Source organism: Bubalus bubalis, chromosome 18 (assembly GCF_019923935.1).
Source record: "Bubalus bubalis isolate 160015118507 breed Murrah chromosome 18, NDDB_SH_1, whole genome shotgun sequence".
In the NCBI taxonomy this organism is placed as follows: domain Eukaryota; kingdom Metazoa; phylum Chordata; class Mammalia; order Artiodactyla; family Bovidae; genus Bubalus; species Bubalus bubalis.
In genome coordinates this window covers 51,463,937-51,491,779 of record NC_059174.1, presented here as the reverse complement: position 1 = coordinate 51,491,779, position 27,843 = coordinate 51,463,937, and the positions used below count along the sequence as shown (strand labels likewise).

The window sequence follows — 27,843 nt, the reverse complement described above, 5'->3', positions numbered from 1 at the left end:
CATGTCCAACTCTTTGCAACCCTATGGACTGTAGCCCACCAGGCCCCTCTGTCCTTCTGTGCCCTCTATATCCTAGCACTCCCCACCCAGAAAAAAAGACTGAGGGAGCTGCCATATTGGATAGAAGTTTGGGAACCTTGTGTTGCAGGAGGACAGGGTGGATCAATGCTCCCTAGAGCTACTATCCCCACTCATCACTCCTTAGGCACAGCTTCCTCTGGGACTGAAGACTTGCACCTGCTTCTAAATCTGAGCAGCCCTGAGTGAATCCTGCAGCTATCTCTGGGGAAATGATTCCATGACATAGTCTTGTCAAAATCATGGATTTGGTCCACGTTGTTAAGAAATGATAATGCAGAGCACCCATTTTTCAGGTCTTTTATTTCTTTATTTTGACATAGTCTTCCTTGTCCTGTCATCTGGGATTGGTTGTTGGGAAACAGGAACAACTAAAACGTCCAACGTTAAGGAATTTGTTGGTACAGTTTTAACATCCAAACAATGATACATTGTTTAATAAAGTACTGAAGTACAAAATGTTTGAATGATGGGGGAAAGCCTGTGAATTTGAGAAATATTAGGTGCATCATATATGACCTGGGACTCTCTACTGCAGAGGGATGACAGTATTGGTGCTTGGCTCAGTGGAACAAAGGGTATTTTTCCTGTCATTTTATTTGTATTGTCTTCTCATTTTAATGAGCAGACATTGCTTTTGTCATTACAAAATAAAAAGAAATACATTTTACAAAAATATTTATTGTTGTGGTTTTATTCATTTTTGGCCATGCTGGGGCTTCTGCATGCTGCATGCAGGCTTTCTCTGGTTGCGGCGTGCAGCCTTCTGATTGCAGTGGCTTCTCTTATTGTGGAGCACAGGCTCAGGAGTTGTGGTGCATGGGTTTAGTTGCCCTGCAGCATGTGGAATCTTCCCAGATTAGGGATTGAACCCATGTCCCCAGCATTGGCAGATGGATTCTTTACCACTGGACCACCAGGGAAGTCCATTGGGATTTTAAATTGATCTCACAAATTTCACATTTTCTGATGCCACAGTTCTTCACTGTTTGACTTTTTAAGTCAATTCCTTTTACTAATGCTTTTCAGTGAGGAGATATAACAGTAAGGAGTGAAGTCTTTCAGTTGAGTGCTTGAATCTGAGAGAGTAGCATCTGAGAGAGTAGAAAGCAGCATAAAATCTCTCAAAACAAGGAAAAATATGCATTTGGACTTAGTAATATTGAGTTGATTTTAGTTTTTAAATATTCAAACAACAGAGTCCATGGTGTCGCAAAGAGTCAAACATGACTGAGAAACTAATGCTTTCAACATTTCCAATACAGTAACCGGTAGTCACACTGACTAACAAGCATTTGAAACGTGACTGGTTTGACCAAGGAACTGAATATTAAATCTTATTTAATTTTAATAACTTTATTTTTTTAATGACTTTAAAAAGCCACAAATGGTTATCATGTTGCTCAGCATAGACTAACATTTCCTCAAAGGATTAACCAGAGGCTAATTTGGCATTACAGGCATGGCTTCATTAAGCTTTATGGTATTCACATCTTCTTTCAAGTCAGAATTTTTGTAAACTAGACTCTTTATGTAAAAATGCTGGTTTATTAGGGGTTTGCTTTCAGGCATTGTAATAATTATATCCAGATGAATTGCAAAAAGACTGTAGTCATTACCTATGAGAGTTCTCATTCCCCCACATTCTCAACAATACTGTATACTACATTTGTTTTTGAAATTTGTTAAGAGACATCATTTTGCCAACAAAGGTCTGTACAGTCAAAGCTACAGTTTTTCCAGTGGTCATGTATGGATGTGAGAGTTGGGCCATAAAGAAGGCTGAGTGCCAAAGAATTGATGCTTTTGAATTGTGGTCCTGCAGAAGACTCTTGAGAGTTCATTTGACTGCAAGGAGATCAAACCAGTCAATCCTAAAAGAAATCAACCCTGAATAGTTATTGGAAAGACTGATGCTGAAGCTGAGGCTCCAATACTTTGGCCACCTGATGCGAAGAGCCGACTCATTGGAAAAGACCTTGCTGCTGGGAAAGATTGAAGGCAAAAGGAGAAGAGGGTGGCAGAGGATGAGATGGTTAGATAGCATCACCGACTCAATGCACATGAATTTGAGCAAACTCTGAGAAATAGCAGAAGACAGAGGAGCCTGGCATGCTGCAGTCCATAGAGCTGCAAAGAGTCAGACATGACTTAGCAGGTAAACACCAACAAGTGAAGACATGGTAAGTCATTTGTTCCCATTATTAAATAATTGCCTCAGCTCGCAATGGTAAGCTTAACCAAAAGAGGGCACTAGAAGGACATTGCAGGTGGAGGAGGTAGGACTCTGGGAAGCTCCCCATCCCCAGACCAACAAAACAATACATCAAGTCCTCATTTGTAGTAATTACCAATTCCCATGGTGTTAAGTGTCTTGTGATGGTCAATTTTTAGCTACCAATGTGGTATCACTGAAGGTGGAGTTGGAAAGAGATGTCCAGTGAACACCATGATACAGTTATTTCCACCCTACAGACACAACAGACATAATCTCAAGAGCATAGATAATAGTTAGGAAGTGATGTGTTGAGTATTTATTACTGTAGTTTTCTAAACATATTTCTTTTAAGTCTATGTAACTTTTAAATATAATCAGCCCTCCATATCATAGGTTTAGCATTCATGAATTTAAGCATTAATTAAAATAAAATTTTTTTAATTCCAAAAAGTTCCAAAAAGCAAAACTTGGATTTGCTTTGTTGTTGTTATGTGGTCACTAAGTCATGTCAGACTTTTTCAACCCCATGGATTGTAGCCAGCCAGGCTCCTCTATCCACAGGATTTTCCAGGCAAGAATACTGAAGTGGGCTGCCATTTCCTTCTCCAGAGGATCGCCCCAACCCAGGGAGCAAAACTGTGTCATTAGTTATTAGGTAAATAATATCTAATACAAGTAATCCACAGATGACAATGTGTAGGGAAGGATATGCATAGGCCACATGCAAATACTATGCCATTTTATAAAAGGGACTTCAGCATCCTCAGCACTATCCACAGCAGGTCCCCAGCAGATACTGAGGGTCTACTGTAATGGTGAGGCAGGAGGTAGATGGGCACCTCGGGTAGATACTTCAAAATAAGAATGGCAGGATAGAGAGGAGGCTGGGCCCTGCCCAGAGAGAAGATAAGAAACCACATATTTCTCATTCTCCAAGTCAGGAGACCGCCCCAACTACACATGCACAGAGAGGCTCCTTGGCAGTCAAAAGGGGAATGCTGCTGCTGCTGCTGCTAAGTCGCTTCAGTTGTGTCCGACTCTGTGAGACCCCATAGATGGCAGCCCACCAGGCTCCCCCATCCCTGGGATTCTCCAGGCAATGATGTTAAGTGATGTTAACTACCCATAGGCCTCTTCACTGGAATCCATCTTGGCTAAGAGATGCACAGAGGGGAGGATCCTGAGATATACCAAATACGGGCTCTGAACCAGACAAATCAAAATGGTTAGCCAAGGAAAACCAGAAGAAATGCTCCATATAAGTAATTCAAACTTCCATGAAGGTGAGACTCAGCAACTGAGTCTGCCCACATGTCTATCCATGTATATTGTACTCTTTTTTTCCTCCTAATAAATACTTTGTTACACTACTTTCCATCATTGTGAGAATTCTTTTTCTGCAAATCTCAAGGGCCAGGGCCTTGTCACTGACCATTAGCCTAGTGGCTTGGATTCAGTGCTCTCACCTCCTGGACTGGACCTTGCTCTCTGGCCAGGAACCGAAGCCTTGCTTCAAGCCAGTGCAGGCCGAGGCACTCCAAATCAATGGTTGTGTTAACACGTTTCAGTTTTTCTGAGCATCTGACTGTAGGAACCAGCTCCAGAACACTGCCACACCCATCCAAAGCCATTCAATCTGTCCCTCGCCTGTCAGAGCAACCCAGAGTCAAAACACACACACACTCCTGCTGGGACTCCAGAAGCTGGCGCACCTGAAGGGACCTTCAGCCTACACTGGGCCTTCTGGAGTACAAAGGTGCACAGGCACTCATATCGTCCAGCACCTGCTGGCTTTGGAACACTCACCCTTGGCACCCAAGACCAAGGATGGCCAGATCCGGCGCCTACGCACTATGAGCCCCGACTACAACTCCCAGAAAACTCCGCGGTGAGGATGCCCCCGGGCCCTAAGGCTTCCGGTGTCTTCTGCTTTCCCGGCTCTGGACTACATTTCCCACAGGTCACAGGACTCGAATGACAGGCGGTCTCCAAAGTCCCCTTAGAGCGGTCTCGTGGTTCTTGGGCTCCGGTTGTGAGCCGGTCCAGTGGAAACAGAAATCGATGTAGGGCGTGAAAGGGAGGACTTTGCTAACTCGGACCCCAGCCGGCGCTGGGGGTGAGAGGAGGGTAGCTGTCCAGGTGAACGCGAGCTGCGAGGGAGGTGATGGTGTGACAGACAAGAAGGGAGGGGGGTCAAAACAGGTGAGGATGTTCTTGGTTGCGTGTGATGCAGAGCCAGGTATGGGACAAGGTCGGAGTGTGCTTCTGTTACAGTGAGGGACAGGTGTGGTGTAAGAGCTGTGTGTGAACACTGTGCACGTGGTAGAGCCAAAAGTGTGTCACACTGTATGAAAGGTGATGTTGTATTTGCATGACTGTGCACACGACGGGGCTGAGATGTCCTGTGACAGATGGAATTGGGTGTGTGGGTGTGTGTAAGCAGGCACCTGTGCCTACAAAGTGGCCAGTTTGTTTTTATAGTTGCATGTAAAATACGTTGTATGAGCTTCAGTTAAGCTCAGTCGCTCAGTTGTGTCCGGCTCTTTGCGACCCCACAGACTGTGGCACGCCAGGCTTCCCTGTCCTTCACCAACCCCTGGAGTCTGCTCAAACTTATGTCTGTCAAGTTGGTGATGCCATCCAACCATCTCATCCTCTGTCATCCCCTTCTCCTCCTGCCTTCAATCTTTCCCAGCATCTGGGTCTTTTCTAATGAGTCAGTTATTCACATCAGGTGGCCAAAGTATTGGATCTTCAGCTTCAGCATCAGTCCTTGCAATGAATATTCAATACTGATTTCCTTTAGGATGGACTGGTTGGATCTCCTCGAAGTCCAAAGGGCTCTCAGTCTTCTCCAACACCACAGTTCAAAAATATCAATTCTTTGTCACTCAGCTTTCTTTATGATCCAACTTTCACATCCATACATGACTACTGGAAAAACCATAGCTTTGACAAGACGGACCTTTGTCAGCCATGTCTCTGCCTTTTAATATGCCGTCTAGGTTGGTCATAGCTTTTCTTCCAAGGAGGAAGCGTCTTTTAATTTCATGGCTGCAGTCACCATCTGCAGTGATTTTGGAGCCCAAGAAAATAAAGTCTCTCACTGTTTCCATTGTTATCCCATCAATTTGCCATGAAATGATGGGCCTGGATGCCATAATCTTAGTTTTTTGAATGTTGAGTTTTAAGCCAACATTCATAAGCTTTGTATGAGCTTCTCTGTTGTTTATGATGGAGCTGGAGTGTTTTTCTATGACCGTGTGACAAGGCCATACATGTGCGCCAGAGAGAAGGGACAGGATGACAGGATTGGGATGAATCTGTGACTGTGGTGAAAGTGTGTGTGTGTTGTGTGTAGCATGACAGGGCTAGGGTGTGACTGTTGTGTGGTAGATGACAGGCCTGCAGCATATCTCTGTGATTCTGTGTTATGTGTGTATGTATGCCCATCTATGCATGTGACATGTCAGCATATATCTCTGACTATGTGTGATGAGCATTGTGTATGTTTGCTGAGTGGGTTGTTTGTTGGGTGGGTTATTTAGTATGATGTTTGCTCTAACTTTCTTTTTAAAAAACACACACTCTTAATCCAAAGAAATAAGTTCATTTCAATTATTAGTTTGCTAAAAAAATCTTCATAATTATTATTATAATTTTCTGTTGATTTTTTTAATCAGATGTCTTTTCTATGTCTACTAATATGACCATAAAATTTTTCTTCTTTATTTTGATAACATGGTAGCATACATTGATGTTTTAAATGTTAAACCAACCTTCCTTTTTTGGAATAAGCCAAGGGAGGGCATGATATAAGATCCTATTTGTAAATTGCTGTGTAAGTGAAAGTGTTAGTCGATCAGCTGTATTTGACTCTTTGCAATCCCATGGACTGTAGCCCACCAGGTTCCTCTGTCCATGGAATTCCCCAGGCAAGAACAGTGGAGTGGGCTGCTGTTCCCTTCTCCAGGGGATCTTCCCAACCCAGGGACCAAATCTGTGTTTCCTGCTTTGCAGGCAGCAGATTCTTTACTGTCTGAGCCACCAGGGGACCCCAAATTACTGTCTACCTCTCTTAATATTTTGTTAGTACCTTGATTTATATTGCTAGCATGCTCTGGGAAATTCAGGCTGAGAAATTCGTATAAAATTGATCCCGGGCTTGGAGTGCCAGGGTGTTTGGAAAAATCATCAAGGAAATTCTCTGGAGGATTGTAACTTCCATTCATACTTTGAAGAGCTTTTACAGACAACCCCAAATTTAATGTAAGGAAACAAGCCACTATGCATTACAGTAGCAAAAACAACAAACAACATAAGTAGAACACCAAGAAAATTAGGTATTAAACTTACTGAGTACATAAGTTCAAAACAGAATACTGGAATGAGTAACAGAAATTGAAGCAACGCAAGTGAATTAGTGAAACATGAGCTAATTAAGTAGAAAACTGCCGGTGCCAGCCGGCAAAGCTGATCAGGTCCCGAGAACGTGCATGGCGGGGCTGAGAAAAGAAACTAAAGCAAGAGAAATCTACAAAGATGGGGTCGAGAGGTTCAGACACATCTCCACGAAGGGACGCAGTCTGACACCAACTTTATTCAGCATCTCATATTTATACAGAAGAGCGTGAGAAAGACAAGACAGTTAACATTTTCTTTGTTTGACCTACACATCTTACAAACAGTCACAAGAAATCTTGAGAGCATGGGAATGGCACCCTGTTATTGTTTCTTACACCAGATAACATTTCTCTGTGCGTGAGAAGTTTGCACAGAACTCCAGGTGCCTGCAGTAAATAAGCGCCTAATCTCTGGGGTGGCGGGACAGAGCTATGTTTGCAAGCAAACCCTCAAGGACTGAGGCAGCTCCCAGAGCTGTGTCCTTCGGACAAAGGACCCCGTTCTCACGGGCAGCTCCCTGCATCTCCCCCTTTCTTTTTATATAGGCGCACGCTTATGTTCTTTCAACCGCAGACCATTTCCATAGATGGAAGCCTTTATCATCCATAGATCATCAATCAGTTTTTTAATTAAACAAGGTGCAAGAAATAAAACAGTTAAAATTATTAAGAATAGTCCTCCTATGGCCACTCCCAAGTACCAGATACTATTGACGGTAGGTACATGTCGAAAAAGTTCTTTAACAAAAGACTCAGCTCTTTTTGCAACATCCAAATCAGGTCTAGGTGCATTTTCAATGCTCATTATTTCTTGATGTAGATGCAGTAAATCTAAGGAAATATTTTCATTATGCCAAATACCTTCTAAATGAGCTTTCACCTTATCCCAAGCAGTTATACTACCATTATATTTTTGGGGGGTAACACAGATCCATCGAAAATCAGCATGACATTGTACCCGTAATCTCAACTTTATACTTTAAACCTCTTCACCTAAAAATTTTACAACATCATAAAGGGCATTCAATCAATCTTCTAGCTTTTTGTCAATATCTTCTTGAGTCCCCAGGGTAACGGATACATTTTGTGCCAGATTATTAACAAAAGTTGCAGTTTGCACTGAGTGTGCCAGGGTCAGGGCTGCAGTAATCGAGGAAGCAATAAGGGTTACCAAAGCTACAAATCCCAGAATTACTAACCCTATTCCCCTATGATAACGCATTAAAGCACCCTCTACTTCTCTCCAAAGTTCAAGTCCTCTTTCATCATACCAAGACCCATTGATCTTTACAGGAGCCATAACAAAAGCAGGCTGTCTTAAGACTAGAACCCTAGTTTGATTAGTAATTCCCCTAATGCAGTTAGTTAAGGTACAATTGTTACAAGTTACATCATAATTTTGTAACCCAGGTTGTATGTTTACAGATCCTACTAGTAAAGCATAAGGGTGAGGCACACATGCACGAGGGTACCTCATGGTGAGATTCCATAAATAACCGTGTCTCACTTTCGATCCCACCTGAAGGTAGGAACCCTCACATCCAAGGGCAGCAGCTAATTTCCAGATTTCTGTTTGGAACACTTTAGAGCCACCCAAGTTCCAAATACGGGATGCAAAGTTCCTATTGTCCTGAGCTCCAGGGTTTCGGGCCGAGTCTGGAGACCAGTCCCACAATGACTCATTTGTCCCAAATATGTTATAAACTGTAGCAGTTCCATCTCGACACAGTTTCCATGGTGCAGCAGTGACTCTTCCCCTTGTTCCAAAGTCGCAGAAAGGGATATCTAAAGGACCAGTTCCATTACGTCGTTGAGGAATTCCAGATTCTTTCGTTACTCCAGTAATGTATAGGCTCCAACCATTGTCATGATCAGCATATCCTGACTCCCCAACAAAAAGACATCCTGTTGAATTAAAATATCTAGACAGACAAATAGGTAAGCGATCAAACACTCCATGATAAGATAAATTAACTTGATTAGGAATAATATGTTTATCTGAAAAACCACCCAAAGCTACAGTATCATTAGTGTATATGGGAATGGACCGACCCTCCCAGCCCACCGGTTGGAGAAGGGGAGGATCGGGAAAATAAGCCCAGTAAGCATTTGAATATTCTTCAGAATGTGCAGTATTAATCTGATTTAAGATAATTAATAAGGTTATCAGGAAGCTTAAAGGCGATATCGGATCGCCCTGCACAGCAACACGATTCTGTGCCTCTCGCATCAATGCCTGAAGTTGTTGCTGAGATGGTAATTCATCATGCTCTTGAATCGCCAATCTCTTCATCTGGTTTACTAGCGATCGTCTCCGCCGTGCGTACCAACCTTTCCGGCAGCCAGCGCGGCGCTTTGGCATCCTGTGGGAAAACACAAACATGCCCTCGTCCCCAGATTAGTACAGGATCTGGTCCATACCATTTTCCCACAAGTGGGTCTTTCCAAAAGACTTTAGGTCTTATTGTTTGCGCATCAAAATTCCAAAATCGCTGTGCTGCTGAACTTATATCCAATTGTAAAAAATTTAGAACAAATAAAGCATGGTTTAGAGAGTTGGAGGGGGTATTGGGATACAAATCCCCCTTTTTTAGTTTTTGTAATTGATGTTTGAGAGTTTGATGTGCCCGTTCAATAATTTCTTGACCTTGAGGATTATAAGGGATACCTGTTTTATGTGAGATAGACAATTGCGTACAAAATAGTTGAAAATTTTTTCTAGTGTATCTTGGACCATTGTCTGTTTTTATGGTCTTAGGGGTTCCCATAACAGCAAAACATTTAATGCAATGAGCTATACAATGTTTGCTAGCTTCTCCGGATTGTAGAGAGGCATGTAAGAAGCCGGAGAAGGTGTCAATAGTAACATGAACAAATTTTTGTTTACCAAATTCAGGAATATGGGTAACATCCATTTGCCATATATCGTTTGGCAACAATCCTCGGGGATTAACTCCATAATGGGGGACGCTAAAAAATTGAGGACATGTTTGACATTGCTTAACAATCTGTCTGGCAGCTTCTCGAGTAATGCCAAATTGAAGTCTCAAGCTATTGCTGTTTTGATGGTGTAAGCTGTGAGAAGTTTTTGCCATTTGTTCCAATGAAGGAAATATCATACGTGTAGCTTCATCAGCCAAAGCATTGCCTCGTGCTAAAGGTCCAGGAAGTCCAGAGTGAGCACGAATATGACCAAAATAGCATTTATTAACTCTGGAACAAATTAAATGTTGTATATCACGAAAAAGAGTTTGAATAGTAGAATTCAGGGTACCAATAAATGGAACAATCTAAATAATGTTTAAGGCTCTTATGATATATTGACTGTCTGAATATAAATTAAATGGAGCAGAGATTTGTAATAGAGCCTGAAAAATGGCAAATAGTTCTACTTCTTGAGCAGACTTATAATTAGTACGTCAGGCGGTGGTATTGTCCTGTATAATCAAACTAGCTATTCCATTAGAAGAGCCATCAGTAAATACAGTTAGGGGCTGAGAAACAACAATTTTTGGGAAGAGAAATTGGTGATAGTGAGCAAATTGCAAAATTTTATCCCTTATCTCGCTTTTGTTGTTGATACAGTACTTCTTTGACTGTCTTTTCCTGTAATGTCGCGGCCAAAGTTATGCCTTGAACGTAGGAAGGGCCGATATCGGCACCAATCTGTACATAATCGGATAAGCCTCCCTTTTTTCTGTAAGGTCTCAAGGCAGCTTGACAAGGCGAATTGGCATTCTCATAAGTAAGCTGTTTAGCCAACACCATCCCCGCCTGTTCATCCCCTATCACTTCACCAATTGCCTCAAGCAGGCGGGCAACAAAATCCCGATGTGGTTCATCTGGCCCCTGGCGAATTTTAGATAAATCTTCAGTCTTTTTATCAGAATTTGGAAGCTTTTTCCATGCCCGTAAAGCCGCAGCACTAATCTGAGAGTAGGCTCCAGGCAAATAATTAAGTTGACTATTAGTGTCTCGATAATCTCCCTCTCCCACCATCATTTCATAAGTGGTGTTCAGTCCCTGTCGCCGATTGATATCGGCTGTGATCCCACACTGCTCAGCAAACTCAGATTTCCATAGTAAATAATCTCCTCCAGATAAACAAGCCCAAGCAACCTGTTTCCAATCATTAGGTGGCAGATTTTAATTTCCTAAAGCCTCTATAATAGCCTGAGTAAACGGCGCAGTCGGGCAGTATTGTGCACAAGCCATTTTTAACTCTTTTAGTTGCTTAAAGGGCAGCGGTTCATAATACCTCTGCTGTTGAGAATTTTCAAACACTGGATAGATTCCTGAAAACCCGGGAATATGTTCTCCTTCTTCATTAGCTCGCTTAATTGCTTGTTGAAGAGGAGATAATAATATCTCACTTCTAATTTTTATGTTTTCACCGGGTAAAGAAGCAGGGATAGAAATAAGCTCTCGCGGTTCTACAAAAGGCGGAGGTGGATCGAGTCCAGCAAGAACCGAGGGAGGATATGCTGGAGGCACAGGCTGGCTGGAGTGGGAGTCTCCCTGTGCCTCCTTTTTAACTGCTATAACACTCTTCTGAATTAAATTCTCCAGCTGTTCTTCAGAAAGCCCTGAATGCTTTAATTCCCCTTTTCCCAAGGGGGATTGCATGTTAACCATCATCTCCCAAGGCATATCCTCTCTATGGTACTGAGCTGCTTGTTCATTTAACTCTTCCTGTTCATCAGAGCTTAACACATCATCATTCCCTCCAGCCTTACAAGCTGTTCCCTCAGGCACAGCATAAAGCGGCTCAGGCGGAGGGGCGGAAGGCTCTGCAACTTCGGGTCCCCTGGAATCCCTGAGAGCCGTTTGAATCTTATGCCCCTCATGTTCAGGATCCAGACAGTCTCTTATGAGAGTCCATAAAGAAAAAGCATCCACAGGAACACGATTGGGACCATGTAAGGAGTAATATGTCTGCAATTGTTTTCTTATCTTTTTCCAAGTTTTCAGACTAACTGTTCCTTCCTCTGGAAACCAGGGACAAACCTCCTCTATAAAAAGTAAAAACTTCTCTAGCTGTAACTTATTTACATGAATTCCCCTACCTTTTAACATAGTTTTCAATATATGTACAAATAACTGGCGGCTATTGCCTTGTCCCATGATTTATTACTCTCGACAGTAACACTCCCTGCCCCTTTTACTTCATTTAATTAATTAGGAATTCCTTGTCACTTACCTCAATCTTGGCGGGCAGCGGCCGTCGTCGTGCTCCGATTCCCGAGTCCCTGTTCGGGCGCCACCTGCCGGTGCCAGCCGGCAAAGCCGATCAGGTCCCGAGAACGTGCACGGCGGGGCTGAGAAAAGAAACTAAAGCAAGAGAAATCTACAAAGATGGGGTCGAGAGGTTCAGACACATCTCCACGAAGGGACGCAGTCTGACACCAACTTTATTCAGCATCTCATATTTATACAGAAGAGCGTGAGAAAGACAAGACAGTTAACATTTTCTTTGTTTGACCTACACATCTTACAAACAGTCACAAGAAATCTTGAGAGCATGGGAATGGCACCCTGTTATTATTTCTTACACCAGATAACATTTCTCTGTGCGTGAGAAGTTTGCACAGAACTCCAGGTGCCTGCAGTAAATAAGCGCCTAATCTCTGGGGTGGCGGGACAGAGCTATGTTTGCAAGCAAACCCTCAAGGACTGAGGCAGCTCCCAGAGCTGTGTCCTTCGGACAAAGGACCCCGTTCTCACGGGCAGCTCCCCGCAGAAAACACTGAAAGGAAGGAAGGAAGGGACTTCCCTGGTGTTCCATGCTCCCAATGCGGGGGGGAGTGGGGGGGGGGGGACGGCGGCAGTGGGGGGTGGGTTTGATCACTGATCAGGAAACAAGATCCCACAGGTGGCAACTAAGACCTGTTGCAGCCAAATAAATAATTTTTTTTAAAGGGGGTGGGGAGAAAGGTAACAGATGACATAACAAATTCCTAGAAAGATACAACTTAAAGAATTGACAAGAACAAAGAGAAACTTGTAATAGATAGTTAATCACTAATGATAATAGTGTCAGTAGTTTAGGATCTAAACTCTAATCATCACCAGGCTCAGATAATTGTGTAGAAGAGTTTAATTAGGGGAGCGTTCAGTCAGGTCTTAGGTGCTACTTCATTCATAGCCTCTCAGCCTCACCTGTGCCTGGGGCCTTGGGAAACTTGTTTCTCTTGATTCCCTGCTGTGGCAACAGTCCCTGCATGAATTCTGATCAATTCTACATGGGCACAACCCACGGTAGTGCCCGACCTCATGTCTGACCTTATGTCTGCACTGGGCACCTCTTGCCTCAAGGCATCTGGGCATGTCTGGTTGGACTTTGATCTTGATCACACAAATAAAATAGATTCTCCAAAGGGTTTTAATGGATATTGTGCCTCAAACCTATAACTTCTTTGTGGGCAAAAGTTCATGTTTGTGAATATTTCTCTTTGTTGGCCCTTCATTATTGTTGCAGTTATTGTGTGAATGGGAGATAAATGACTGAGTTTCAAATCATTTAGCTCTTTAAAAATAGCCTGCAGAACCTAAGTGTCCAACAGATGAATAGACAAAGAAGATGTGGTATAAAATGAACTTATTTACAAAACAGAAATGGGGTCACATACTTAGAGAACAAACTTATGGTTACCAGGGGGAAGGGTAGGAGGAAGGGATAGTTAGGGAATTTTAAGATTGATATGTACACACTGCTATATTTAAAATGGATAACCAAGGGACTTTCTTGATGGTCCAGTGGCTAAGACTCTGCACTGTCCATTCAGGGGGCCCATATTCGATCCCTGGTCAGGGGACTAGATCCCACGTGCCACAACTAAAAATCCCACATGCTGTAACTAAGATCTGGTGCAGCCAAATAAATAATAAATAAACATTTAAAAATAATAATAAAATTGATAACTGACAAGGACTGACTGCATAGCACAGGGAAATTTGCTCAATATTATGTGGCAGTCTGGATGGGAGGGGAGTCTGGGGGAGAATGAACGCATGAATATGTATGGCTGAGTTGCTTTGCTGCACACTTGAAAGTATCACAACATTGTTAACTGAATTAACTCCAATATAAAATAAAAAGTTTTTTTTAATGTTTTAAAAAAGATGTGGGGTGTATACACACACACACACACACACACACATATGTGTGTATATATGTATATGTGAAAGTGAAAGTGAAGTCACTCAGTCATGTCCGACTCTTTGTGACCCCATGGACTGTAGCCTACCAGGCTCCTCCGTCCATGGAATTTTCCAGGCAAGAGTACTGGAGCAGGTTGCCATTTCCTTCTCCAGTATATATATATATATACACACACACAATGTAATCTTAAACATAAGAAAGAATGAAATAATGCCACTTGCAACAACACAGATGGACCTAGAGATGATCATACTAAGAGCAGGAAGTCAGAGAAAGACAGGTATCTTATGATATCACATATATAGAATCTAAAAAAAAGATACAAATGAACTTATTTACAAAACAGAAATGGACTCACAAACATAGAAACAAACTTATGGTTACCAAAGGGAAAAGAGAAAAAAGCAGGGGTTTGTGATTAAAAGATACACACTAATATGCATAAAGTAGATAAACAACAAGGACCTACCATATAGCACAGGGAACTATATTCAATAATAACCTAAAGTGGAAAAGAATCCAAATCAGAATATGTATGTGTTTGTATAACAGAATCACTTTGCTAAAAAACTGAAACTGACAAAACATTGTGAATCAACGATACTTCAATTTAAAAAGATAGCCTTCAGAGAGGGAGAGGGAGAGTCATACTCGGAAAAGATCATTGCCTACTCCAGGATTTATATTTAGAAGTTAAGCAAAATGATATCTGCCACTTGCTTTTACTGGTTCAACAGTAGTAGGTAAATAGAGCAAAAGTGCCAGCAAATTTGGAAAACTCAGCAGTGGCCACAGGACTGGAAAAGGTCAGTTTTCATTCCAATCCCAAAGAAAGGCAATGCCAAAGAATGCTCAAACTACTGCACAATTGCACTCATCTCACACGCTAGTAAAGTAATGCTCAAAATTCTCCAAGCCAGGCTTCAGCAATACGTGAACCATGAACTTCCAGATGTTCAAGCTGGTTTTAGAAAAGGCAGAGGAACCAGAGATCAAATTGCCAACATCCACTGGATCATGGAAAAAGCAAGAGAGTTCCAGAAAAACATTTATTTCTTCTGTATTGACTATGCCAAAGCCTTTGACTGTGTGGATCACACTAAACTGTGGAAAATTCTGAAAGAGATGGGAATACCAGACCACCTGACCTGCCTCTTGAGAAACCTATATGCAGGTCAGGAAGCAACAGTTAGAACTGGACGTGGAACAACAGACTGGTTCCAAATAGGAAAAGGAGTACGTCAAGGCCGTATATTGTCACCCTGCTTATTTAACTTACACCCAGAGTACATCATGAGAAATGCTGGACTGGAAGAAGCACAAGCTGGAATCAAGATTGCCCGGAGAAATATCAATAACCTCAGATATGCAGATGACACCACCCTTATGGCAGAAAGTGAAGAGGAACTAAAAAGCCTCTTGATGAAAGTCAAAGAGGAGAGTGAAAAAGTTGGCTTAAAGTTCAACATTCAGAAAATGAAGATCATGGCATCTGGTCCCATCACTTCATGAGAAATAGATGGGGAAACAGTGGAAACAGTGTCAGACTTTATTTTGGGTGGCTCCAAAATCACTGCAAATGGTGACTGCAGCCATGAAATTAAAAGTCGCTTAGTCCTTGGAAGGAAAGTTATGACCAACCTAGATAGCATATTCAAAAGCAGAGACATTACTTTGCCAACAAAGATCTGTCTAGTCAAGGCTACGTTTTTTCCAGTAGTCATGTATGGATGTGAGAGTTGGACTGTGAAGAAAGCTGAGCACCGAAGAATTGATACTTTTGAACTGTAGTATTGGGGAGGACTCTTGAGAGTCCCTTGGACTGCATGGAGATCCAACCAGTCCATTCTGAAGGAGATCAGTCCTGGGTGTTCTTTGGAAGGAATGATGCTAAAGCTGATACTGCAGTACTTTGGCCAACTCATGCAAAGAGTTGACTCACTGGAAAAAGACTCTGATGCTGGGAGGGATTTGGGGCAGGAGGAAAAGGGGATGACAAAGGATGAGATGGCTGGATGGCATCACCGACTCGATGGACGTGAGTTTGAGTGAACTCCGGGAGTTGGTGATGGACAGGGAGGCCTGGCGTGCTGCAATTCATGGGGTCGCAAAGAGTCAGACACGACTGAGCGACTGAACTGAACTGAACTGAACTGAACTATAAATTGGTCTTCCCCAGTGGCTCAGGGGTAAAGAATCCACCTGCAATGCAGGAGACACAGGTTCGATCCCTGGGTCAGAAAGATCCACTGGAATAGGAAATGGCAACCCACTCCAGTATTCTTGCCATGGACAAACAAGCCCATGGGGTTGTAAGGAGTCAGACATGACTGAGCACAGCGCGTGCACGCGCGCGCGCGCGCACGCACACATACACACACACACACACACTCACACAAAGCATCTTTTTAAAAAATCCCTATTGGTATCTGTGCTTTGGCCACATTCAGTGTTTCATATTGCAATTCATAGTTTCTGCTAATTATTTACTATACCAGACTAGAAATACTGAATTCCAAATTTAAACCCATATATGCTTTCACTTGGCCTAAATCACTATATAATAACTAACATTTGATTAGGGTGTTCAGTTCAGTTCAGTCGTTCAGTCGTGTCTGACTCTTTGCAACCCCATGAATCGCAGCATGCCACACCTCCCTGTCCATCACCAACTCCCAGAGTTCACTCAGACTCACATCCATCGAGTCAGTGATGCCATCCAGCCATCTCATCCTCTGCCGTCCCCTTCTCCTCCTGCCCCCAATCCCTCCCAGCATCAGAGTCTTTTCCAATGAGTCAACTCTTCGCATGAGGTGGCCAAAGTACTGGACTTTCAGCTTTAGCATCATTCCTTCCAAAGAAATCCCAGGGCTGATCTCCTTCAGAATGGACTGGTGGGATCTCCTTGCAGTCCAAGGGACTCTCAAGAGTCTTCTCCAACACCACAGTTCAAAAGCATCAATTCTTTGGTGCTCAGCCTTCTTCACAGTCCAACTCTCACATCCATACATGACCACAGGAAAAACCATAGCCCTGACTAAACGAACCTTTGTTGGCAAAGTAATGTCTCTGCTTTTGAATATGCTATCTAGGTTGGTCATAACTTTCCTTCCAAGGAGTAAGCGTCTTTTAATTTCATGGCTGCAGTCACCATCTGTAGTGATTTTGGAGCCCCCAAAAATAAAGTCTGACACTGTTTCCACTGTTTTCCCATCTATTCCCATGAAGTGATGGGACCAGATGCCATGATCTTCATTTTCTGAATGTTGAACTTTAAGCCAACTTTTTCACTCTCCTCTTTGACTTTCATCAAGAGGCTTTTTAGTTCCTCTTCACTTTCTGCCATAAGGGTGGTGTCATCTGCATATCTGAGGTTATTGATATTTCTCCGGGCAATCTTGATTCCAGCTTGTGCTTCTTCCAGTCCAGCATTTCTCATGATGTACTCTGGGTGTAAGTTAAATAAGCAGGGTGACAATATACGGCCTTGACGTACTCCTTTTCCTATTTGGAACCAGTCTGTTGTTCCACGTCCAGTTCTAACTGTTGCTTCCTGACTTGCATATAGGTTTCTCAAGAGGCAGGTCAGGTGGTCTGGTATTCCCATCTCTTTCAGAATTTTCCACAGTTTAGTGTGATCCACACAGTCAAAGGCTTTGGCATAGTCAATACAGAAGAAATAGATGTTTTTCTGGAACTCTTTTGCTTTTTCCATGATCCAGTGGATGTTGGCAATTTGATCTCTTGTTCCTCTGCCTTTTCTAAAGCCAGCTTGAACATCAGGAAGTTCACGGTTCACGTATTGCTGAAGCCTGGCTTGGAGAATTTTGAGCATTACTTTACTAGCGTGTGAGATGAGTGCAATTGTGCGGTAGTTTGAGCATTCTTGGCATTGCCTTTCTTTGGGATTGGAATGAAAACTGACCTTTTCCAGTCCTGTGGCCACTGCTGAGTTTTCCAAATTTGCTGGCATATTGAGTGCAGCACTTTCACAGCATCATCTTTCAGGATTTGAAATAGCTCAACTGGAATGCCATCACCTCCACTAGCTTTGTTCGTCGTGATGCTTTCTAAGGCCCACTTGACTTCACATTCCAGGATGTCTGGCTCTATCTAGGTCAGTGATCACATCATCGTGATTATCTGGGTCGTGAAGATCTTTTTTGTACAGTTCTTCTGTGTATTCTTGCCACCTCTTCTTAATATCTTCTGCTTCTGTTAGGTCCATACCATTTCTGTCCTTTATTGAGCCCATCTTTGCATGAAATGTTCCCTTGGTATCTCTAATTTTCTTGAAGAGATCTCTAGTCTTTCCCATTCTGTTGTTTTCCTATTTCTTTGCATTGATCGCTGAGGAAGGCTTTCTTATCTCTTCTTGCTATTCTTTGGAACTCTGCATTCAGATGCTTATATCTTTCCTTTTCTCCTTTGCTTTTCGCTTCTCTTCTTTTCACAGTTACTTGTAAGGCCTCCCCAGACAGCCATTTTGCTTTTTTGCATTTCTTTTCCATGGGGATGGTCTTGATCCCTGTCTCCTGTACAATGTCAGGAACCTCATTCCATAGTTCATCAGGCACTCTTGATTAGGGTGTTAGTAATCCACAAAGAATGTAGGTGGGTGGAAATGAAAGAGTATTACACAATAGTCTGTTATTACAGTAGTTGCTAATTATTGCTTTAGAAATTTCATCAGCATAAAAACTATTCTAAAAATTAATTACTTGTTATGTACATGTTGTTTTAAGGTGTTAAAATTTTGAAAAAATTAATCCTATCTGATGTCTATCAAGAAGGAAACACAGGGAAGCCCTTGGCAGCCCAGTGGTTAGTGCTTTCACTGCTGTAGACCCAGGTTCAAACTGATCAGGGAGCTAAAACCCTGAAAAGTCAAAAAAAGAAAAATAATCAGGGCCAGAACATGGAAAGCTATTACAAAACTAATTGGATCACTGAATACATTTTTGTGAAAAATAAGGTGGTGGGTTGGAGGGACTGTCCCAGGTGTTACTTCAGGTGAACGTAGATGAATCCAGATCCATTAACGATTGGTCTGAATGTATCTTCTACCTCCATTTAAACTATGAAGGAAAAATGTCAAGAAATAACTAGAAGAGGAGGAAAACGAAGAATCCTTTCATCTAACTTTTTTTTGCATACTTAATTCAACCCAAGGACCTAGCCATGTAATTTGAATATTAGATGCAAATTTAATTGCATAATAATTGACATAATAATATTAGATGCAAATCTAAACTCTAGAAATTTGAATGTTTGGATATTAAACGCAAATTTAAATTCTTAAAAATTATTCACTTTAAGTAAGAACGTTGGGACTTCCCTGGTAAATTCACCTTGCAAGGCTGGAGATGACAGTTCGATCCCTAGATGGGGAACTAAGATCCTACATGCCTCAGAGCAACTAAGCCCGATTGCAGCAACTACTGAGCCCTCAAGCCACAACTAGAGAGCCTGTGTGCTGTAAGGAAAGATCCTGAATGATACAGCGATGATCCTGCATGCTGCAGCTAAGACCCAACACAGCTAAATAAATTAATTAAGATAATGTCGTTTAATTAATTAAGATAAGGACGTTTAACTTCCAAAAGACAGAAATGTTGTTTCACCAAATCCTTCCCACTGAGGAATAAATGATCAGATTCAGGTGAGTTTATTTCATCTCAAAGATTTTTAAAATTTATCTTTATTTCAAGCTCTGGAGATGCAAAAAAATATACTAAAAAGAGAATGAGTAGAGGACGGTAGTTGCTATGATTTATCACTAAGATCTTTTTAGGAATGAAGAACTTGCTTCTCATCTTAGCAGGTTCATGAAGAAGCTGCTAAGAACCCACACACTAGAGCTTCCCCGAGGTGGCCTGAGCCCTTCGTGGGGCTGAACCACAGCCCAGCTTTTCTCTCTGCCCAGCTCTGCCCCCTTGGCTTCCCTTCCACAGCTGTAGAGTCCCACAGTCTTGATCACTTGCCTCTCAAGGAGTCACACAGAAATTGACAGACAGCCTGGATCACGTATTTGAAAACAAGAAAGTGAGGGGAACAATCCACAATGGTTTGCAATATTCAAAGTTAGGATCGGATTTAGTATAAATACCAAAGAATTGAAAGAAAGGTCCCCAACTGATGTTTGTACACCCATATTCATTGCAGCTGCATTCACAACAGCCAATAAGCGGAAGCAATCTACGTGCACGTCGACGGATGGATGAATAAACAAAATGAAATAGATAAATACAATGGGCTGTTACTCATCCTTAAAAAGAAAGGAAATTCTGACACATGCTACAACATGGATGAACCTTGAGAACTACGTGAAATAACAAGTGTAACAAGATAAACACTGTTTGACTTCACTCATACAAAGTAGTCAGATTCATAGAAATGCAAAGTTAAATGGCGAACGCCAGAGTTTGGGAGGAGAGGGTAGAGAAGATACTGTTTAATGCGTCTGAATTTTCAGTTTTGCAGGATAAAAAGGGTCTAGAGATTGGTTGCACAACGATGTAAATATGTTTAACACTACTGAACTGTTTAAAAAAATTAAGGTCTGATCTGCAAAAGAAATAGTGATGTAGCAGACTCTATGTGAAATAAGAAAATACTGGCACACAGTATACACAATTCAGCTTTGGGTAAGGCTGTGACTAAAGTCCCAGAAGAAAACTCCACAGTTGTGATAATGTATGTGAAGAACATTTATGCAGAATATGAAAACTGGCAGGGACTTCCCTGGTGGTCCAGTGGCTAAGACTCTGTGCTCCCAAAGCAGAGAGACTGAACTCAGTTCCACTGAAATAAAATGAGAGAGGGGTTTTCAGCGCTGGACAAACTAGTGGGAAAGTGCCGGAGACAGAGGGGAGGTTGGTCCAAGGGATGATCCAGCACAATGACTTACTCCTGTGTTTGCAAATGTTCTTTGCTGTGATCAGGCATCTGTGTTTGCTAATTTGGCTCCTGCCCCGCCATACACAGAGCCTGGGGGACAGGGGTACTATCTTCCTTAATGATGACATTTTGAAGGGATGGCTCCCAGGTCCCTGAGAAAGACATTCCTGGGCTGTAAAACTGGCAAGCAGCTGGGAGAGGATCTACCTAAATTTCAAAGGGACAGGGAAAGAATCGGCAATGACAAGTTTTCTAAAGTAAATGCTCTAAGAAAAGGGAGGCTGGGGTTTCCTGTAGTCAGGAAAAAACCCCGTGTCGAGTTATAGTCAAGCTCAGGAAACCATTAAGGCTGTCCTGGTCACTGCCTCTGCCTGTCCATCTGTGGGCTCATGACTCTAGGTCTCTGCATCTGCCTGGTGCCCACCCCATACAGCACAGTGAGTGGGTATGACCCCAGCAAGCAGTGTCTTCAAGCAGTAAGAAGCAAGGCTGATCAGGCAGTGAGGACCTGGGGTCTCTGTCACAGGCCCCACTGCCCATCTGGAAGTCCCCATCTGCCCAATGTCTGAGCGTCCACGTGGGTGTGTCCGCATCCTTGGGCAACAGTGTATGTCTCCAATCATCTGCCTGTGTCTGTCCCCTCCAGTGTTTTTAAATTTATTCATTTAACAATCTAGGGACTTCCCTGGTGGTCCACTGACTAAGACTCCACTCTCTTGCAGGGCCTGGGTTTGATCCCTGGTCAGGGAATTAGACCCCATATGCAGCCATTAATGATCCTGTGTGCCACAACTAAGACCCAGCACAGCTAAATTAGGGGGGAAAAGAAAAGAATCTGACTTGCAATTCAGGGGACATGGGTTCGATCCCTGGCCAGGAACTAAGATCCCACATCCCACAGGGCAGTTGTGCCATGACTAGAGAGTCCAAAACCAAAGTTATGATTTTTGATCTGTGGTTGCACCACAACCAAAGATCCCATGTGATGCAACTAAGATCCAACACTGCCAAATAAATAAAATATTTAAAACAATCTAATAAAAATCTATCAAATACCTTCTGTGGGCATGTCTGGCTCATCAGGTCTGGGTTGATTTGTCTGTCTAGATTTGCATAAGTCCACACCGGGTGTGTCTGTTTTTCTGCATCGCATGAGTAACTGCCTCTCTGGGAGGCTCTATCTCCCTGTCAGTTCATCAGGTCTTTGATTCACTCATTCCTGCTGCTGCTGCTGCTGCTAAGTCGCTTCAGTCGTGTCCGACTCTGCGACCCCATAGACGGCAGCCCACCAGGCTCCCCCGTCCCTGGGATTCTCCAGGCAAGAACACTCATTCCTACATCATCACAAACATCCCCTAAGACCCCTGAGGAATTCACAGCCTGATGGAGGAGACAGACGTTAGCCTAACCCAGAGTGACCAAGGCTGGGAGACAGGGAGGTGCCTTGAGGCCAAGGGTGAGGGGATGATGGTTGGGGTGGGGGTGCAGGTCAGGGAAGGCTTCAGGGAAGAGGTGATGTTTGCTTCTCTGGGTCGGGAGGCATGGTCCCCTACAGGTGGCACGTATCAGGGTAAAGGAAAAGAAGTTGGAGGCCACGTGTGCCCAGCTCAGACTAGAACGCAGTGCTGGGGGAGTGGGGTAGACAGACCCCAAAACACAAGTCCCCCAAAATGAAGGGTTTCAAGGCCCCAGCCCCTCCTCCCTCAGACCCAGGAGTCCAGGCCCCAGCCCCTCCTCCTTCAGACCCAGGAGTCCAGGCCCCCAGTCCCTCCTCCCCCAGACCCAGTGTCCAGGCCCCCATCATGATTATCTAGGAGGAGACTAGCCCAAGCGGGGGAGGGCGGGGGTGGAGGAATGCCAGCCTGCCTGGGTAGCCAGGATACCTGGGGCTTGGCTTGAAGAACCAGCCAGGCAGAAGTCAGAGCAGGAGGAGCTGTCTTCCGTGTCTCCACTCAGGTCCACAACATGGCAGTGGGAGTCGCCAGAGTCATCCTGCTGGGCCTCTTTGGGCCTGTCCTCTGCCTGACCGATGTCCAGACTTCTGAGTCCAGTGGTAAGAAGGGCAGTTGGGTGGGCAGAAGCAGGACTCTTCTAGGTCCGAGGGAGCCGAGAGAGTGGGGGCCAGATTCCAGGGACTCAGGGAATAGTGAACTGGAGGCCCTGACTCCTGGTCTGAGGGAGGAGGGGCTGGGGACCTGGACCCCTGGGTCTGAGGGAGCAGGGGCTGGGGGCCTGGACCCCTGGGTCTGGGGGAGGAGGGGCTGGGGGCCTGGACCCCTGGGTCTGGGGGAGGAGGGGCTGGGGGCCTGGACTCCTGGGTCTTGGTCAGAGAGACTGTGTCCTCTCCCTTCTCTTCCCCTCCTCTGGTCTTCCCACATCACTCACTTGCTCTACTATCTCTGGTTCACTACTCCAGCCTTTCTCATCCTCTTTGCCCATGTCCCCATTCATTCAAAGGTACTTCTGGGGAGGCATGGGGGCTCTTTTTAGAACTGGCAGGAAACCTTGACTCAGGCAACCTCTTCCCCTACAGGGACACAGTCATATCAGGATTGAAGTGGCTACAAATGTGAGATATTTGAGAGATGGGAAGGGGGTTATGCCTGCACACAACTTGGTGTGTGTGCGTGTGCTCACCCACAGAAAGCAGAGAGTACTATTTCTGTGCATGTCCATGAGTCAGCGTGTGCTGTGGGTCTCTGTGCTTGTGTGTGTGTGTATCTATAGCAGGTTTTAGTGTCTGGGTATTTGAACAAATATTTTCATGGGTCTGTTCATCTTTGATTCTCACTTTTCTTTGTAAAAGAGATGTGAGTATAATTTTGCATCTCTGCTTCTCTTTGTGCACATCTATGACAGGTAGGCCTGTATTTCTCCCTGTGTATGTGTGTTTGGGTATTATGATGTGTGTCTGTCTCTCTGTGTGTCTCTTGTGTGTCTCTATGAATCTTGTATCCGACTATGATTTTAAGTTTCCTGATTTTGTAGGTCTCTTTTTTTGCGTGTCTCTATCTTCGCCTAATTGTAGGCTCTGATTTTCTTTGTGATTCTTGGGTCTGTATTTGTCTCTCTCTGGGTATGAGTTCCTGTGTTCCTGGGTCTGTGTGTTGTGACTGTTTCTGTATCCACACATATTTCTGTCTGAGAGTCTGAATTTTGTACGTATGAGATACCTTGGTTTAGAGAGTTTCTATTGGAGGGTCTGGGTGGTACTTGTGTGTGAATGTAGAACTCTACATGAACACATACAGGGTACTCTGTGTACATTTCTGAGATTGGCATGAGCCTGTGTCAATTTTGTTATTTTGTGTTTACAGCAGTGTTTCCGTGTTCTGTCCAGGTACTGCAGGGACTGGCTGTGCGTGTGTATTTGTGTGCATCCCGGTGCTTGTACTAGAGTGCTTGTTTTCCATCAGCAGCCTTTTAGTGCTACTGGATATTGTGCGTTTTGTTGGGAGAGGGGAAGGCCGAGCAGGAGTTAATTGCTTCCTCCTTTATCAAAATCTTAGAGGGCTTCCTGGAAGAGGGTGGAAATTTGGAACAGCCTGGGGGAAAAACTGGACTGGCAGGTGCAGAGGCCAATACCCTTGCCAAGAGTCAGGCATAGTCATGAGCAGCCACACCAGCAGACCCTGCTTCTCTCAGGGCAACAAGGCCTGTCACCTCTCAGAGCAGAAGGGCCTGGCTGTCATCTTTAGGACGGAGCCCCAAGTGCCTGGCCCAGGCTCATAGCGGGCCTGTGCTCTCACCGTACCCCTGCTCTCCCCAGGCTCCCAGGCCCAGCAATGCTACAGCTTCCAACACATCTACTTCGGGCCCTTTGACCTCAGTAATGTGAACTTCAGCAATGTCTTCTGTCCGCAGGGATGCTCTGAGGCTGTCTTGTCCCTGAACACTGGTGAGGGGCAGGAAACGCAGGATAAGAAAGGGAAGGGGGACAGGGCACGGGGACGGGGGTGAAACATCAGCCAGGTGGGGTGGGAAAAGGGGGATGCAGTAGGAGACAAAGGATGGGGAGGAACTGGGTAGAAAAGGAGAGGAAAGACGGCGATAGAGGTGGGGAGGTGGAGGGAGGAGGAAGCGGGAGAGAAAGAAGGAGTGGGAGGTGGGAGGAGGGAGGAGTGGTGGAGTGAAGGGGTGGGAGGTGGGAGGAGGAGACCGTGCGGAGCCAGGAAGGGGCGACAGAGAGCAGACCGGAGAGAGAGAAAAGGAGGAGAAAAGGGCTGGTGTGTGGGGCGGGGGGCGGGGGGGCGCGGCGGGGGAGGGATGTAGGGAGAGCGGAGTTTGAGAGGGAAGCGAGGGAGGAAAAGAAGGGCAGGGCAGCAGGGAGAAGAGACGCCAGGCTGAGAGGAGAGTGGAGGAGGAGAGGAGACCGGAGGAAGAGACTTGAGACTACAGGGAGAGGAATGGGTGTGGGAGAGGAGGGCGGGTTGGAGAAGCAGCGCCCCAGACTCCATCCCCTCGCCCCCAGGGTACCGCTCCTCAGTGACCTTGGTACAGAAGGGCTGCTGGAGTGGCCCGCTCACGGGCCAGATGCTGTCGGACGACAAGTCGCTGCCGCCTGACTACTCGGTCGTGCGCCGCTGTGCCACCGACTTGTGCAACGCGAACCTCCAGACCCACGACTCCCTCCCCAATCTGAGCCCGGGTAGGCGAGAGGGCGGGGCTGGGCGTGGGGCGGGACGGCCCTCCGCGGCGTGCCGGGGCGTGGCCTCCGCTGGGCTCCGCCTTCCGGCGCGCTGGCATTCCAGCGTTCCAGTCGAGCAAGGTGGGCGGCCTGGCGCAGTGCGCGCGCCCCACGCCCGGACGGCGGACGGTGACCTGAGTGTGCCTCCACGCTCTCTTGGCAGCGCCCAACCCGCCGACGCTCAGCGGCACCGAATGCTACGCCTGCGTGGGGATCAACCCAGAAGACTGCACCCCGGAGAAGTCCCGGCGGGTCAAGTGTCACCAGGACCAGAGCGTCTGCTTCCAGGGCAATGGACGAATGACTCTTGGTGAGGGGCTGGGAGGGCCTGGGCAAGGGGCGTGGAGGCAGGGCAGGACTGACTGAGACATGGCCCTGGTCTAGGGGAGGAGGCATGGCCCTGGTCTGGGGGAGGAGGCATGGCCCTGGTCTGGGGGAGGAGGCATGGCCCTGGTCTGAGGGAGGAGGCATGGCCCTGGTCTGGGGGAGGAGGCATGGCCCTAGTCTAAAGAAGGAGGCATGGCCCTAGTCTAAAAAAGGAGGCATGGCCCTGGTCTGAGGGAGGAGGCATGGCCCTGGTCTGGGGGAGGAGGCATGGCCCTAGTCTAAAGAAGGAGGCATGGCCCTAGTCTAAAAAAGGAGGCATGGCCCTGGTCTGGGGGAAGAGGCATGGCCCTGGTCTGGGGGAGGAGGCATGGCCCTGGCCTGGGGGAGGAAGCATGGCCCTGGTGTAAAGAAGGAGGCATGGCCCTGGTCTGGGGGAAGAGGCATGGCCCTGGTCTGAGGGAGGAGGCATGGCCCTGGTCTGGGAGAGGACGCATAGCCCTGGTCTGAGGGAGGAGGCATGGCCCTGGTCTAAGGAGGGGACTGGAAGGAAGTCCGAGGGCCCAGTCATGGCCTTGGCCTCTGAGGTGGAGGTTCAGGTATGGCTGCCTCCCTCGGTCCTGAACCCTCCTCACCACCCCTTTCCCAGGCAATTTCTCAGCCCCTGTGTACGTCCGAACCTGCCAACGGCCCTCCTGCACCATCAAAGGCACCACCAGCCCCTGGACAAACATCGACTTGCAGGGCTCCTGCTGTGAGGGGGACCTCTGCAACAGGGACTCCCTGACCCAGTCTTTCACCAGCGCCTCGGACACTGCTGCTCCCTGGGTGCCCCATGTCACGGGCCTGCTCCTCATGGTCTCCCTGCTGGGTGGTGCTCTGGGAGGACCCCTCGGGCTCGCCTCATAGTCAGTCCCTCCAGCCTCTTCCTGAGTGGGATGCTGCGGGCAGGGCACACACATCCCCTTCTGATTGCTTCACTCCCTGGAATGTGGAAAATCAGAGTTACACACCTGTCTCTCTCTCTCTCCCTCCCTCCCTCCTGCTTTCCTACTGATGCCTAGCCCTTACCTGGTCAGCAGGCCTGGAAGAAACTGGGCAAGGTCCCCAGAACCCCAGGGTGGGGAGAAATGGCCACATCCCACATAAAGAGCAAATCTGATCCTGTGCTGAGCACCAAACAGGCCCAGCCTCCCCACAGTCCATTTCCTGTTGTGGGTTTCCTGGTCTGAGGCTCTCCCAGAACCTAACCAGCTCCAGCAGGGAGCTACAAGGATGTCTTTATTAGTACCATCATGGGAGACTTGAAAGGCAGTATAACCAGCATATCCTAGACATTAGGAGCCCAGACCCTGAAGCCAGGCTGCATGGGTTCAAGTCCCACCTCTACCATTTAGCCTGTGGGTGACCTTGGTGGTTACTTAACCTCGCTGAGACTGTTTCCTCACCTGTTGGGCAGAGGTGAAAATAAAGCCTACGATAATGACAAGACCTACTTCACCGTGGTTATGGGCAGAATTTAACAAGATGAACATGGAGTACCAAGGACAAAACTGCCACCCATTGTCATGGTCCTCACGTCACAGATGAGCAGATGTGATGCTTCCAAAGGCACTTGATTGACCTCGTGTATCTCATGAGTGGGGAGCATGACTCCAAGCCCTGTGAACCCCTAGGCAACTCTGCCTCACAAACATATGAATGTTGATTGACTTGATAGAAAAATACTTGAGACCTCGCAATCCCACTCCTGGGCATATACCCTGAGGAAACCATAACTGAAAAAGATCTGTACCCCGGTGTTCACTGCAGCGCTATTTACAGTAGCCAAGATGTGGAAGCAACCTAAGTGTTCTTTACAGATGAATGGATAAAGAAGATGTGGCACATCTTTATCACTCATTCATAAAATGGAACAAAATTGGGTCATTTGTAGTGACGTGGATTTGGGCTTCCCAGGTGGAGCCAATGGTAAAGAACCATCCTGCCAATTCAGGAGACTTAAGACACACAGGTTCAACCCCTGCATAGGGAAGATCCCCTGGAGGAGGGCTTGGCAACCCACTCTGGT

The 27,843-nt window shown here is 45.6% G+C and overlaps 2 protein-coding genes across 9 annotated transcripts; one reads left to right on the top strand and one right to left on the bottom strand.

The window, feature by feature from the left end:
- Positions 1 to 7,306: 7,306 nt before the first annotated feature.
- On the bottom strand, positions 7,307 to 12,069 carry LOC123330143 (endogenous retrovirus group K member 13-1 Env polyprotein-like). 7 transcript variants are annotated; one of them, XM_045163493.1, is made up of 3 exons: positions 11,900 to 12,069; positions 9,031 to 9,062; positions 7,307 to 8,604 (listed from the first exon to the last, which is right to left on the bottom strand). In XM_045163493.1, the coding sequence occupies exons 2-3, from the start codon at positions 9,059 to 9,061 to the stop codon at positions 7,727 to 7,729; spliced, it is 909 nt and encodes a 302-aa protein (XP_045019428.1). In that variant the 5' UTR covers position 9,062; positions 11,900 to 12,069; the 3' UTR covers positions 7,307 to 7,726. The 7 variants fall into 7 exon arrangements, with proteins under 7 accessions (XP_045019428.1, XP_044786634.2, XP_044786636.2 ...); XM_044930699.2 differs by lacking the exon at positions 11,900 to 12,069 and adding an exon at positions 10,958 to 11,887; XM_044930701.2 differs by lacking the exon at positions 11,900 to 12,069 and adding an exon at positions 10,958 to 11,887 and having other exon boundaries at positions 7,307 to 8,580.
- Positions 12,070 to 22,660: 10,591 nt separating this feature from the next.
- Positions 22,661 to 27,263, top strand: LYPD5 (LY6/PLAUR domain containing 5). 2 transcript variants are annotated; one of them, XM_006048520.4, is made up of 5 exons: positions 22,661 to 22,814; positions 24,531 to 24,659; positions 25,233 to 25,409; positions 25,612 to 25,758; positions 26,422 to 27,263. In XM_006048520.4, exons 1-5 carry the CDS (start codon positions 22,727 to 22,729, stop codon positions 26,679 to 26,681), a joined length of 801 nt encoding a protein of 266 aa, XP_006048582.4. In that variant the 5' UTR covers positions 22,661 to 22,726; the 3' UTR covers positions 26,682 to 27,263. The 2 variants fall into 2 exon arrangements, with proteins under 2 accessions (XP_006048582.4, XP_006048583.3); XM_006048521.4 differs by having other exon boundaries at positions 22,684 to 22,814; positions 24,626 to 24,659.
- Positions 27,264 to 27,843: the final 580 nt, after the last annotated feature.